Source organism: Carcharodon carcharias, chromosome 21, assembly GCF_017639515.1.
Source record: "Carcharodon carcharias isolate sCarCar2 chromosome 21, sCarCar2.pri, whole genome shotgun sequence".
Classification (NCBI taxonomy): Eukaryota; Metazoa; Chordata; class Chondrichthyes; order Lamniformes; family Lamnidae; genus Carcharodon; species Carcharodon carcharias.
Window position 1 is genome coordinate 70,230,537 of NC_054487.1, and position 15,346 is coordinate 70,245,882.

Here is a 15,346-nt window from a genome sequence, read left to right on the forward strand (position 1 = left end):
CTAGGACCAGAGGGCATAATCTCAGATTAAAGGGGCGCCCAGTTAAAACAGAAATGAGGAGGAATTTCCTCTCTCAGAGGGTAGTGAATCTGTGGAATTCTTTACTGCAGAAGGCTGTAGAGGCTGAGTTGTTAAATATATTTAAGGCTGAGATAGACAGATTTTTAAACAGTAAGGGAATCAAGGGCTATGGGGAAAAGGCAGGAAAGTGGAGTTGAGAATCATCAGATCAGCCATGATCTCATTGAATGGCAGAGCAGACTGGCCTACTTCTGCTCCTATGTCTTATGGTCTTATGTAGAGCTGATTGGTTGGCAAGTGGACTCTGATTGGTAGAGGCATTGCCATGGAGAATGCAGCAGATAACAGCTAACCGTTAACTTGTTTCCTTTACTGATGTTTTATCTTGTGTAGCTGTCCTGATGAGTGCAAGATGAAAAGCTTCAATAGTGTGTCTCTTTTTTCAGAAATACTCAAGTTCTGTACTACCAAATGACGATAAGTTAGTCTATAAGTTAACCATATACATTAGCAGTTTTATGATGTAATGTAAAAGACCGAAATAAGACCAAATTTCTCTGCGTACAGTTGTGTTTTCACATTATAATCTACATTTGTGTTACAGCTAAATGTCAAATTTCTTCTCTTTACCGAGGATTTGGTAGAATCGATTTATTTCTCACAGAACCCAACCGAAATAGAAATGAATGAGGGCGGAGAGTGGGGTGGGGGTTAGGGTGGAGGTGAGTTTTAGATAATAAGTACCTGAAGAGCAGCCAAAAAATACGCAGCATCAAAGGCTGGTATTCTGAAAAGATAACAAGAAGCAGAGCCAGCTTGTATCCCTCCTCTACCTTTGTGTTTGTCAGCATTCCTAAACACCCAATCAAAGGTGCATTAGGCAGAAAAAGTAAACAATTTCGTTGATTTAAAAAAATTATACAGGGTGGATGTGGAGAGGGTGTTTCCTCTTGCGGGAGAATCGAGAACTAGGGGCCACTTTTTAAAAATAAGGGGTCACCCATTTAAAACAGAGATGAGGTGAATTTTTTTTTCACTCAGAGGGTTGAGAATCTTTGAAACTCTCTGCCTGAAAAGGTGGTGGAAGCAGAGCCTTTGAATATTTTTAAGGCAGAGGTGGATAGATTCTTGATAAGCAAGGGGGTGATAGGTTATGGGGGTTAGGCAGGATGCAGATTTCAGGTTACTGCCATGATCTTGTTAAATGGTGGAGCAGGCTGGAAGGGCTGAATGGCCTTCTCTTGCTCCTTGTTCGTGTAAAACTCCCGTGTTGACACTGCAGCATTTTTTTTAATTAATGAGAATTAAGCAAGCAATTTATAAGGACAATCGTTTGGGGGTCTGGCTTGCATTCAGCGTTGCCTGAGCTATGAAAATTAAGTCATGTGTGTGTGACAGAGCCGGCCACATACATTTCAGCGGAGTGTGACCCGCTGCTTTAGGGTTTGGCAACTGTCGCTGACGAGCACCACTTAGGGACTGTAGATAAGGAATGTGTGTGCTGGATTCTTACAGTGCAACTTAACTTATATGGTCCTCACTCTAAGGTCACGTTCAACTCGCTTTTCAGCCAGCACTCCCTCGGTTATCAGCAAAACCTTCCAAGCTGCGGGAATCTGTCCGCAATCCCTCAAAAACATTGAGGGGAACTTTCAAAAGCGTTTGGACCGACTGAAAGATGTAGTGGACGTTTGGAATGGGGAATGCTGCCATGTCTGTCGTTGCGTTTTTTCCGTCGAAATCCTGCCAGCAGTTGCTTCTGGGAGGCGACATCGAAGAGATGCCTCCAGATAAAATGATGGACTTGAGTGGGAAACATTTGAGGAAGTTTCCTCTTCAGGTCTGCGCTTTTACCGAACTTATTAAACTGTACCTGAGCAACAACAACCTGAGCAGTCTTCCTCCCGAGTTTCACCTGCTGGGCTGCCTGCAGATCCTAGCTCTGGATTTCAATTGCTTCAAAGAACTCCCCCAAGCGGTGTGCCGTCTCCGCCAGCTCTCCAACCTCTACCTGGGCAACAACATCCTGTGTGACCTGCCGGCCGAGCTGAGCTCGCTGGCTGACCTGAAGGCACTGTGGATCGAGAGCAACTGCTTCGAGCAGCTGCCCCCGGTCATCTCCGAGCTGAGGCAACTGAGGGTCCTTCACGCCAGCTGCAACCAGCTGGCGAGCTTACCCAAGGAGCTCGGGCAACTGCGGGAACTGCAGAGCATCTGGATCTCGGACAACCTGCTCTGCGACTTCCCCGAGGTCCTGCTGGAGATGAGCAGCCTGGAGGTGATCGACGTGGACCGAAACAAGATTCGGTCCTTCCCCAGCCTGGTCCACATGCAAAACCTGAAGCTGGTGATATACGACCGCAACCCATGCAGGAATGCCCCCAGAGTGGCCGAGGAGGTCAGGAGGGTGGGCAGATGGGCTGACTATCGCCCCGAGGCCGATCACAAATCACTGCCGGAGAAAGTGGCGGAGCAAGCTGGAGAAGAGACGGACATTGAAACGCCAGGAAAGAATGAACGCAACAACGATTCCGGTTAAATGGTGCTCGATTTAACACTGAAAGCAACTTAACCCCACCTGGCGTCTAAGAAATGCAATTTTCAAATGTCCAGTTTGGCTTTAATTACGCAGAAATATATGCAAACATGCTAATTGCGCCGTTTTTCTGTCTCTGAGGAATGCCACACAACGGGGGACACTTCTGCTAGTGTTAACTGCACCAGAGGACTTCAAATCCTTCACTCATAAAAACTGAAAGCGCTGGAGAAATGCTCAGCAGGCCAGGCAGCATCTGTAGAGAGAGAAACAAAATGAATTGTTTCAGGTCAGTTACTTTTCGTCGGAACTGGAAACAAAAGTTCAGGGATGTAATATATGTTAAGCAAGTACAAACGCAGGGGATGGGGTGATGTTGTTAGGACAAGAGCAAAAGGGCGATAAACATTAAATGCAAAGGGGATGATGGTGCCAGGCAAAGGGGGGTGGTAATGGAATTTCTTCTCTGAGGGTAGTGAATCTGTGGAATTCTTTACCACAGAGGGCTGTAGAGGCTGGGTCCTTAAGTATATTCAAGGCTGAGATAGACAGATTTTTAATCATTAATGGGGTCAAGGGTTATGGGGAAAAGGCAGGAAAGTGGAGTTGAGGATTATCAGATCAGCCGTGACCTCATTGAATGGCGGAACAGACTTGATGGGCCGAATGACCTACTTCTGCTTCTCTGTCTTATGGTTACATGCAACGAAACAGAAGATGGATATAGAGCAGGTGAAAACAGAACAGAATAATCACCAACAGTTGCTGTCCAAAAATAAAAACGGAAACAGCGATTATGATTTGGAGTGGTTGAACTTTATGTTAAGTCTGGAAGGCTGTAAAATTCCTAATCAAAAGATGAGGTGCTGTGCCTCAAGCTTCCACTGAATTCCATGGGAATAGCGTAGGAGGTTGAGGACAGTGAGATGAGAATGAGGCAAACAATTACAATGGCAGGAACTGGAAGCTCAGGGTCATTCTTGCGGACTGAATGGAGATGTTCTGCGAAGTGATGTGTTTGGTCTCCCCAGTGTAGAGGAGACTGTAACGTGAGCGAGCAGCTTGATTTTGGCCCACAGAACTGACTTCTTTCTGTATTGATTCTCCATTTGTCCAATCTCTTCCCACTTACATCCACAACTCTTGCTTAAAGCCTATTAAATCTCTTAACTTTTTCCAGTTCTGATGGAAGATCATTGACCTTAAAAGTGAGCTATGTTTCCCTCTCCACAAATATTGTCCGACCTGCTGAGTATTTCACACTTTCTGATTTCTCATGTATTTTTTAATATTGTAAATAACAGGGTCTTTGGATGGCGCAGTACATCTCTGATCAAAAGACAATGGAGAAAACATAAAGGCTGCCAGGTAGAGTGGGAAGTTTAGAGAGAGCAAAAGGAATAACACAAATCGTGCATTTAATAAAACGATCCCCCACCTCCCCAAATGAACTTTGATAATGGGAGACAATTCATAGAGGCTAACATTGGGGAAACCCATTACTGGCCTTCATGAGCATCCCCAGGCCCAAAATGGTGGGTTGCTGATATTTGTCATTCACAGTACCCAGAGGTCAAAAGCACCTCAAGAAAACTCTAATCCCAACAGGAATCTGATGCCTCCCACAACACTGCCATTGCTTTGTTTTACAGGGCTGCTTCTGATAGTATGCTTGAAGTAACTAGGGGAGACAGTGAAGTAAGTAGGGTATTACTGTACATCCAACCTAATCTGTATCTGATCTGTGAACAAATTACTTGGTATCCTAAGTGGATATGTGTTTAATTCCACAACACTGGTGCAACTTGAGCACAAAAGTTCAGAGTTTTGTTTTCGCGTGATTGCATTTTAGGACTGCTCTTAACAGCTAAAAGAAAGTCTTCACATAGCATCGAGCAATCCAGTTACTATTAACATCTCAGCAATGATACAAGCAGAAGGCAATGGCTGCCAGGCCTTCTTGTATTGCAGTGGGAGCAAAGTGCACTCCACTTTTACACTCACATATCAAATCGTACCTGCTATTCTTAATTTCTTAAGAACAGTTTAGAATGCAAGGCAAGGGCAAAGCAAGGCCACTATTTGGAAGTATTTGTGTTTCCTCCTACACCTTTACATTAGCAATAATGGAGAAATTCTTGTACCAAAGAATCCTGGGCTTATGCCATCTAATGCATCAACACTTTCCAAGTATGTTTTTTGTTTTGAGTACCTCCTGAGAAAATGTTCATGGAGGTAGAGATGTCTGGTTCTCCACAGTGGCACTTGCTTTCATGCTGACTATTTTGGATTTTGGCATAACTGCTAGCATGAGGCTGCATGGCTAAAATGACAAAGAATCGCAATTTCTGAGCAACAGGCCCAAAACCAAATCCCGCATGTTCACAGTTGCCCTGTTGTTACCAATGTCCACTCCACAGAAGTAGGGTGATTTATCACCATCTAGAATCTATTCAATAACAGAAGCACTTCTATATTATAAAATGGTCATCATACCATCTTTCTGTACCAGTGTGCCAAAAAGTTTGGTGCAACATTGGCAAAGATAGCGTAAATACCACTATTAAACTGCGATGCAGATCTCAGTTTAGATGATTTGCCCTTCATAGTTCTTCAAATACTACCATAACGCTTCCTATTTCTGAACAAAATATTTTATATCCATGTATTTCCTAAAGCTTTAGCATTCAAAATGTGTTAATGTTTCTTCTAAGATATGTGTTTTCCTTTCATGAGGGATGGGAGAGGGTCCTGTACCTGAAAAATCTCTATGTTCACATGCCAGATGCTGCATTTCCAGTGCTTTCTGTTTTGTTTCTGTGGTGATTTAACTTGCTTCACTATCAAAATATATTTGCACAAGAATAATGTTTATGCTGGCCCTTTGTATAGCACTGTAACATACATTCTCTGTTGCCTGAGGAAAGCAGGCTAGCAGTAACCACAGGTTCTAAAACCCTTCTCCTTTGTCTCCTTTACCCTCACCTTTCAACAAGAGTGAAGAGCTTATGGATTTCTTGATCATTGAAGTCATCCATATATTTGCCTCTGTTGCACCTCTGTCCTCCTCCCCCCATTTAACGTTAACAAGGACCTGTGGTGTTTCGTCTTTCTGTTAGGCTCTCTTGTTGTAGGAACTTAAGTATATACTTTTCTTAAAATGAAAACAGTATATTTCAAACAGGAAATAACTTTAGATGAACATAGTGTGTATGGAGCTGTCCTGAAGGCTCAATTGTTGAAGGTGGCATTTACTAAGTCACATCGACCAGAAAAGCTCTGGCTTAATTGCTGGTCTGTACCATCTATACTGATGTCATCGAGAGTGGCAGTGGTGTTTCTATTGGCCAACACCAATAAACTAGCCAGGTCATTAGTTCTTATTGCTATCTAGTGATTCATATATATGTCGGGTGAAGTAGAACTGAAATCAGCTGTGATGTTCCCTTCCCATCTCTCACTCCCCAAGACCAAATAGCAAAAATGTTTACACTGGAGGGAGTTTTTAGGATTTTAATTTGAGACAAATGTCACATGATAAAAGCCATACCTCAACATATTTCAGTACCTCCAAGGATTAAGGGATGAGGGATAGATATGGCACATTGACGATAGATGGTCATTTATTTTTATGTAAACACTATTAAAACAACAACCACAAGGTTCTTGAATATTACTAATTTAAAATAAAGCACTGAACTAGAGTAAAAGGGCATTTCTAATAAGATTTTCAGTCATAGTTTGTAAATTAATACCAAATTCACTTTGTCCCTCATTACTTGTGAGTCATTCTTTGGCTTTTTTTAAACAATGCCTTATTTGGTAATTTTTCAACAATAAAGGGAATGCATGTCAGTAGGGGAGAATGCTCCAATCATCACACTTTTGGCACTTTCCAGATCTTATACTGCGCTTGTCCACAAGCCTGTCATGAGTGCTTCGATCTGGACCACTACCCTCAGCATAACCAAGATATAAATGGAACAATGGGAAAATGTGGCAGAAACACCTCATACCAATCTGACAGATATGCTTAAATGACGATAAAACAAGGTCACCTAGATTCTCAGCTTCCACATGGAATCTTCAGGAACACCAGCAAACATTACTCACTCATTGTCAACAGACGTCTTTCCTTATATGGAAACTGCTTATCCTACATGATGTGGCTTGCATATAACGTGTGATTTTTCCTCCCCCACCCCCATATTGTGTATCGTTTTATTTTTATAATATTGACAAAAACGTTTGTGAAGCAACTTTTCCTGCCACAAACTTCTGATATTTTGGGATTTGAAACAGAAAGTTTTGAATGAGAATTAAACCAGTAATTAATATGAATTAATATGTATAAAGCAGGTTAAGGATTGTATTTTACCCTTTTCCCATTTTAAAATGTAGGATGCATGGAAGCATGGATCCATGGAGGAGAATGTTAAGCATTTTCATGCTCTATTTATACCAGGATTTAAAGACTGGAATCCTTCCAAATCCCTTATCGCTCTCCTTTTCAATTGACAATATTAAAGCTCATTGTTCCAGACCAAGATTCGCTGCAGTCTGCAGAATCTGTTAAACCTGGGTCAAAGCCAAATTGAAGATTCACCCATAGAAAAAGGCACTATTCATAACACAATGTTTCCAACTAGAAAATAGGTTATCAGCAAACATTTGAGATTGCATACTTCTAATGTCCCGTTGCCTAACAGCTTTGTATCAAAGCATTGTCACAACTAAATGCTCATAAGACTTCCCTTTAAACTATATGGGAAGTCTCAAAGATTCAGCTTAATTTCTCTTTGATTTGATCGTGTCAATATCCTGGGTTTTCCATCTTCTTTTAATGAGGAAAATAAAAACTGGGTCCAGTTTCCAAAAAGTATGGAATAAGCCAGAAAACAAGTTATCTGAACATTTAATTCTAAATACTTTAGAGATAATAGCACAGGTTAGATTGGGTGGGGAACAAAAAGTAAAATAAATAACAATAGTAAAATAATATGAGCAAGGTTAGAAATAAAAACATGGATGTTAGTATAAGGAAAATTAAAGTAACTTTTTTATAACATTTCTCATTTACTATTAATTGGTATTCCACATGGTTGAGGGGAGGGAGGGAAAAGGGGGTAACAACAGAAATACGGGAAATGGAACATACATGGTTGAGGGCCCTGTCAACTGCAGTGGGGAAGAATCGTTAGTTGAAGAGAAGGGAAAACATATCAGAAGCACTGGGGTGTGGCATCATCCGAACAGGTGCAATGAGGCAGAGAAACTAAGAAAATAAAATAAAGTCTTTACAGGGTAGACGAAAGTGTAGTCAAGGTAGCTGTGGATAGGAAATCATCCACTATCCACTGGTGTTTAGGAATCGATTGTGGACAGTGCTGTGGCTAGTGATTGATTTCTTATCCACACAAATGGAGACAGCAAAGTCAAGGCAGGGAAGTCAGAGTTGGATTATATTGTTAGGTTCCTCCGACACAAAACAGAAACCCAACTCTGTATATATTAAAAACTTTATCCTTATTACTATTTTATTTTTAAATTGGACTTTTCTGCTGAACAAAGACAATGAAGATGGTTCACCCTCTGGAAATTATCCCCAGCAGTCTCCAGAACAAATGGGTTCTCTTAGTTTCAGGAATGTCACACCTCGTTATGCCCAAGGAGTTTCTAACAGGTTACCTGGGACTGTACAGATCAATTTCAAAAGGAGCTACAGGGACACCATTTGCATTTGATAAACCAACCTTGCTAGTGGAGTCTGTAGGTCTGCTGAGACAATGTTTTCCCAAATACCAGACCTTCAACACAAATGGCACCCCTTTCAACCCATAATGGCTGAAAAATTATCAGTCCTGAAAACAAAGTCAAATTCCAGTCGCTGGATAAACATCCTTTGTTGAAGTTACTGAGGAAGGAAGGTCACATGACCCAAGACCCTGGACTTTTCAGCAGTTTAGTATTACCTTTCTGATCTGTGCAGACAGTCTGCTGTTTAACATCCAACTGGCAGGCCACACAGAAGCAAGCTTTGTCCAGATTGGACCACTGGCCCATCTGACCTGACTCTACTGGAAGATTTCACATCATCGCCTACAGAACCCATGTAATCTTCACATGCCAACTTCATCATGCGACATCAACGCCACCTGAAAAGCAAGTCTTACTACATCGGTCTCCAGCTAGCCAACTATCGAAGGCCTATGTGAAATACTTCCTCATTAATCTCTGACTTTAGGGCTCTGGAACTCACATGAACCAATATTCAGTTTCTCTGTGGTCCTCGTACTATAAAACCTCCTTTCCTCTATCCCTTCGTTTACTGTGTGAATGAGGAGTGGGATGTTGCTAACACTCCTTTTTGTGGGTTTTGAATATGTACCATAAAGTAAACTGCTAAATTAATCCTAACTCAAGTTTGCTGTGGGATTATTAGTAAAATTGGATCACACAAAAACCGAGTGGTTGGCAAAATACACCACAGCTTGTTCTTAAAAAAAACCTAATTCAAAATACCTTCTGTTACGGACAGGTGATAAGAAGAAAACAGTGCCATTTGAACTGACCAGAATCCAAATTTAAGACATGAGCCAAATCTGACATAAAGGAGCCAACTGGAAGCTAAAAGTAAAACTTGATGGCTGGAACATTTAAAAAAAAACACAAGGAATTACCACAGCAAGTTCCATTTTTCCTAACACTAAGGAAATGGAAACTTTTGGTGCATAGGTTTGGGTGAGACAAGAAGACCTAAATGGTGAGACATTAGCATCCCTATGCATAGAGCAACCGAAAGCTGTAGCTAGGGAGGTAGAGTTGAAATTACCCAGTAAGGTGAAAAGAAATCAACTGATCCAGTTGCTGGTACAGCATTTGGCGCTCATGTAGCTGACAGAGCAGGTAGATGGGGAGCTCAGTCCTGACTCCAAATTTCTTCCCCTAGCCGAGTTTGAGCTGGAAAAGCTCATGCTGCAGCTAGAATTTCAAGAGACGAAGAGAAGCTGAGGAGAAAGAAGAATTCCAGCTCCGAAAATTGGAAATGGAACTATCACCTTAAAAGGGAGAGACACCAAACAGCTAGAAGCTGCAAAGGAAAACCTCTCTACCCGGTAGCACCCCCCTATTTCCCTACCCCAGAACCACTCTGAGGCCCTCAGGAATGCTGGATTCATTCCCAAATTCGAAGAGAGTGACATGAGGTCATTTTTTACCACTTATGAGAAAGTAGAAGGACAACTAAAATAGCTTTCAGGTATCTGGACATTTTTAATTCAAGGGTAGCTGTCAGGGAGAGCCCAAGAGTTCTGCTCCATGTTGGCTCTTGATGTGTTCTCTAATCATGAACAGACCAAGGCTGCCATCCTTAGTGCCTATGAATTAGTCCCAGAGGCATATCGCCAGCAATCCTGGAACACTCGTAAGAAGCCCACCCAGACCTACATTGAGTTAGAACCGCTGAAGCAAATTTAAAAATCCCACGCACCTACGAAGGATTGTGTGATTCGATATTGTTGGAGGAATTCAAATATTGCTTACCCTCCAACCTATGGATGCACTTAGAGGAGCAGAGAATCCTCACAGCAGACAGCTACAATCTCACCCATAGGCCTAGGCACTCAGGCAGATCCTTTCCAAACCATTCCCATGACATTGGAAAGGTAAACGGGGTTTCATAGATAGGAAAGGCCCTTCATGCAGAAACACAACACAAACAAGAGTGCAGCCCGAAAGGAGAACACCTGGAGACCGGTGTGTTCCCACTGTAATAAGTAGGCCACTCTACACTTAGAGCATTGGAGGTTGCGAGGGAAGCCTGTGGGTCTAGTGTGACTCTGTTTCAGGTCCTGTCTTGGTGGGATTTGTCCCCGAGCAGCCAGTAGCAGAAATTGATTTGCTCCTCAGAAACAATTCGGCTGGCAGCAAAGTGTTAGCTAGCGAAAAAGAAGCCAACATCAGCCATCAGAAATCAGGAGGAGCGCAGGGAGCTAGAGAATGTCCTGAGGACCCAAAGGGTGAAATGAAAGCCATAACCATTGAACAACTGCTGCTAGAATTTAACAAAGCTTAAGTTCGACCTGTTGAGTTAAAAGTTCAGGAGGCGCCAATAGAATTTAAATCGGACCCACAGAAAATCCCAGAATTAAACGAGGCCACAGAAGTCCCTGAGCAAGGAAAGAGATAGTGAGGGAGATGCCCCGCATGGTTGAAGAGCCTGAGGGAAGGCAAATTATTAAAATAGGAAAGAAAAAGGTTAAGGAATTGCCTGAAGAATGGCTAGTAGAAACCTTCTTTCCAAATTTAAATAGGGATGAAGGGAGTACCCAAGCGGACAAGCAGATAGTGAGTGAGACACCTCACCCAGTTGAAGAGCCACAAGGGGATATAGCAGGAGCTTAACCTCCACTTGAGGGCAGAAGTGTTCCAGGTGACATGAAACAAGTTAGAGGGAAACCCACTCCTAAGCCAAGGGCATGTGCTAAGGAGCCAATGATTGGCTTAGCTGATAGCTTCATGGCAAATTTAGATTGGGACCAGGTAAGTTCCCAAATAGAACCAGAAAAAGTGATGGTGAGCCTCACTCTGTTGAAAATAACAGGGAAGTACAGCAGGAGCTTACCATCCACCAGAGGGCAGAAGTGTTCCAAAAGACAGGAAGAGCTTAGAGGAAAACCCATTCCCAAAGCAAAAGAGAAAGCATGGAACAGTAAAATTGCAGAGACCTAGGTGAAGCCCACTTTGAACCTCCTACTGTCCAACTGACCAACAGTGAAATTCCAACAAGATTGGACCCGATGCTCACCCACCTTAATGCAGAATTTTGAGGCAACCTTACAGGGCTGCCCACCGCATTTAAAGCAACCTGTAAAAGCACACCAGGCTGCATCACTGTAACCCTACCTGGTATGGATCCCTTTCCTAGGGCAATCTCTTCATCATCTGGGTCCAGAAAGGCTGGCCCAGATTTGGGAGAAGATTATCTGCCTGTTGCAGTGCCAACCCATAACACCTTGCTGGAGCATCTCCGTTATGCTCGCACCCAAGCAGGATACTGAACCGGAATCCCTGAAAGGGGCCAAAATCGCCTTTAAAACCCCAATTTCCTGGCAATCAGTGTGACCACAGTGCCTTGGGTTTGAACAACTGAACCCACAAGTTACCAGGGAAGAGTTAAGCTGGAGAAGAGCTGCTCAGCCCTATTACCAAAAGATCTTGCACTCAGAGTGAGAAGCCCAGAATCCTTCTACAGATAGCCCAGAGAAACCTGACTATTATTAACCACCTGGATGTTAACCACCACGTAAAACCCCAGGCCCTTTGGAAGATACATAATCAGGAGTTGGACACTGTTCTGAAAGCAATGGCTTTGTTTACACCTGATCCCAACAAAGAAAATTCAGAATTCTAACCCTTGAATAGACTTCCCCACCAAAGACAGATTTTGAATGCCCCCTCAGGTCAACCTAAACACTACCCACATCGCAGGGAAGGAGGCCCAATCCTGGGTCCAAAAATGCTGCAGGGAACAGACATTGCTCTTCTAGCTGTGTGTTTGACTTTCAAGTGTGAATGAGAGAATCACTGCATACCTCTTCCTGGTTTTCTTTCGCAAGACCATGTAGGAAAAAATGAAATAGAATTCATCTTTTCCTAAGTGGGGGAAGGCCTGTTGGGTTTCTTTGACACTGAACAGTAACCCAACCGTGTATATATTTTAAAACTTTATCCTTAATGCTATTATTTTTAAATTGGACTTTTCTGCTGAAAAAAGTCAAAGATGGTTGCCCCTCTGTCTGGAAATTATCCCCAGCAGTCTCCAGAACAAAATAATTCTCTGGGTTTTGGGAATGTCACACCTCGTTATGCCTAGAGCTTCTAACAGGCCACCCGGAGCTGTAAAGAACAATTTCAAAAGGAGCTAGAGACACCATTTGCATTTGATAAGCCAGCCTTGCTAGCAGAGTCTATAAGTCTGCTAAGACATTGCCTTCCCAAACACCAGGCCCTCAAGATGAATGGCACCCCTTTCAACCCATTATGGCTGAGACATTATCAGTCCCAAATACTAAGCCAAATTCCAGACACTGGATAAACATCCTTTGTTGAAGTCACTGTGGGGAAGGTCACAAGACCCAAGACACTGACCTTTTGAGCAGTTTAGTATTACCTTTCTGATCTGTGCACAGTCTGCTGTTTAACATCCAACTGGCAGGCCACACAGAAGGAGCCCATCTAACCTACAGAACTGATGCAATCTTCACGTGCCTACTTCATCTTGTGATATCAATGCCACCTGAAAAACAAATCTTACAACTCTGTCCCCAGCTAGCCAACTATTGAAGGCCTATCTGAAAGACTTCCTCATTGATCTCTGACTTTGGGACCCTGGAACTCACATGAACCAACATTCAGTTCCTCTGTGGTCCTTGTACTGTAAAACCTCCTTTCCTCTATCCCTCCCTTTACTGTATGAAAGCAGAGTGGGACGTTTCTAACACTCCTTTTCGCGGGTTTTGCTGCAGGATTTTTGGTGAAGTTGGGTTACACAAAACTGAGGGGTTGGGAAAATATGTCACAGCTTATTCTTAAAAAAAAACCCATTTCAAAACATCTTCTGTTTAAGGGCAGCTGGTAAGAGGGAAACAGCTGTTTGAACTAACCCCCTGTCTGTAACAACATAAAAAGGAGGGACAGATGGAATTTGGAAGCAAACTTGATGAAATTTTTTAACTTGGGCCAATAGCAGGAAAATTACATATTAATTCAGGACCTAAGTAGCACTAGAACAAAGGATATTCCATATATCCCACAAAAGCAAAATACTGTGATGCTGGAAATCTGTAATAAAAATAGGAAATGCTGGAGAAACAACTGCAGAGGCAGAAGAGAGAAGAGCTCAGCATCATAACAAGCTTGAAATTCACTGAGCTGTGGGTCTAAGGGGAAGAAACTGATGCCTTTGCTGAGGGTTGATCATTTGAGGTCAGAGGAGATAGTGAAAGCAAGGTAAAGGTTGAAATTGGAAGAAGCAACGGACCAGAGGAAAAAAGTGAAGACATCATATTGGTACCCAAGAGTTGTTGAAGCTTACGATCCCTGATGCCCAAATAGGAAGAAGAATCAAAATTCTTTATTAATGAGGTTAACAATGAAACTGTGGACCAGGATTGCTGAGACATGAGTGCATCAGTGCTGAAGAGGGAGATTGAGAGCTTACATATGGTAGCGCAAGGCAATAAGCTTAAATGTGGCAAATCAGTGGTTCAAGACACGCTGAACATCTTGGAAACAGCTGTACTCCTGCTAGATCTGTAAAATGAAGAATGGGATTTCAGTTGGAACCACATGGAATAAGTTGGAGTCTGGGCAGATTTCTTCCCATCTCAGCCTACTTCCCTTGATCTTTCTCTTACCACCTACATCCATGACTTTTCTGATGCCCCCTGCCATTTTAACAGTTTAGTCTTATGTCCCTAACCATGGACATCCAATCCCTCTACATTGCTTTCCCCACCATGCCCAAGGCTTCTCTGCTGCTTCTTTGAATGGAGGTCTAAACAATCCTCATCCACCAAAACTCTCCTCTGCTTGGCTGAACTTGCTTTCATATTGAACAATTTTTCCTGACTCCGCAGCTGGGCCTGCCTTTGAGATACACTGAATTTTGTTCTAGTGCTTCAGTCCCCTCTTCTCCTCTCACATTGTCTCTGTGTTGTTGCCATTTCCTACCTCGCCTCAGACTGGAAAATTTCAATGCTGCTCCGTTTCCACCCTTCTCACCTCTTTACGTGGTCCATCACTGAATCTTCCCTTTCTCGACTTTTCTGCCTTCATTTCCTATCCAAGTGAGCCCACTGACTCCATTTGCTGTAAGGATTCTGTTCTATCCTCCTAATTTCTTGGTGTCCATCGCATCTGTTCAGATATTGCCACCTTCATACTAGTGCTTCCGCTGTCATTTTTTTTAAACTGATCATTCCATTCCACTATGGGTGTTATGGCTCTCAACTGTGATTTTCTATTTCTTGCACTTTTGTTGCTCTTTCCCTCCCACCTAGAAGCATGATAGGGTTCCTCAGCTTCCACTTTAGTCTCCAGTCAAAAGGTCATCTTCAACTACTTCTGCCACCACCAAATAAATCTCCACTTCCTTCCTCTTCAAAACCCTGATCCACTCCTCAATCTGCCCCCCCACCCCTTCCCACAGAAGTGCAACAGATGCAACATCTGCCCTTTTACCTCTTCTTTTCCCCATTATCAAGGACCCCAAACACTTCTAGGTGAAGTAGGAATTTACATCATTCAGTTTAGTATACCATATTCACTTTGCATGCTATCTCTACTTTGGGGAGACCAAATGCAGATTGGATGACAGTTGTGTGCAACATCTCAGGTCAGTCCACAAGTGTGACATGGAGCTGTTGATCACCTGTCATTTTAATTCTCCACTCGATTTGCATTCTGGTCCCTGCTTAGTCTCCTACATTGCTTCAAGGAATAGCATCACATTTTTCAATTAGGCATTTTACATCCTTCTAGAATCACTGATTTCAACGATTGCAGATTGTGAACCTCTGCCATTTTTTTTTGGCAGATGTTGCGATAATTCTGCCAAATTATCCTGTAAACCCATCTTTTTGCTTACTTATCCCATTTCCAATTTGTTTGCTTGCCATTCTCCTGGTCATTTAAAATCACTTATCTTAACCCCAAACTTTGCCTTTTAGTTCTCCCTCTGCCTGTATTTTTAAAACTTGTTACATCTCTAGCTTTTTCCAGTTTTGA

The 15,346-nt window shown here is 42.6% G+C and overlaps 1 protein-coding gene across 1 annotated transcript; it reads left to right on the forward strand.

Moving 5' to 3' along the window:
- The first annotated feature begins 1,620 nt into the window (after positions 1-1,620).
- Positions 1,621-7,104, forward strand: lrrc10 (leucine rich repeat containing 10). The gene has a single exon (XM_041216126.1). The coding sequence runs from the start codon at positions 1,718-1,720 to the stop codon at positions 2,558-2,560; it is 843 nt and encodes a 280-aa protein (XP_041072060.1). The 5' UTR covers positions 1,621-1,717; the 3' UTR covers positions 2,561-7,104.
- Positions 7,105-15,346: the final 8,242 nt, after the last annotated feature.

Coding starts and splice junctions, on each gene's coding strand:
- lrrc10 (XM_041216126.1), top strand. CDS start 1,718: ATGGGGAATGCTGCCATGTCTGTCGTTGCGTTTTTTCCGTCGAAATCC.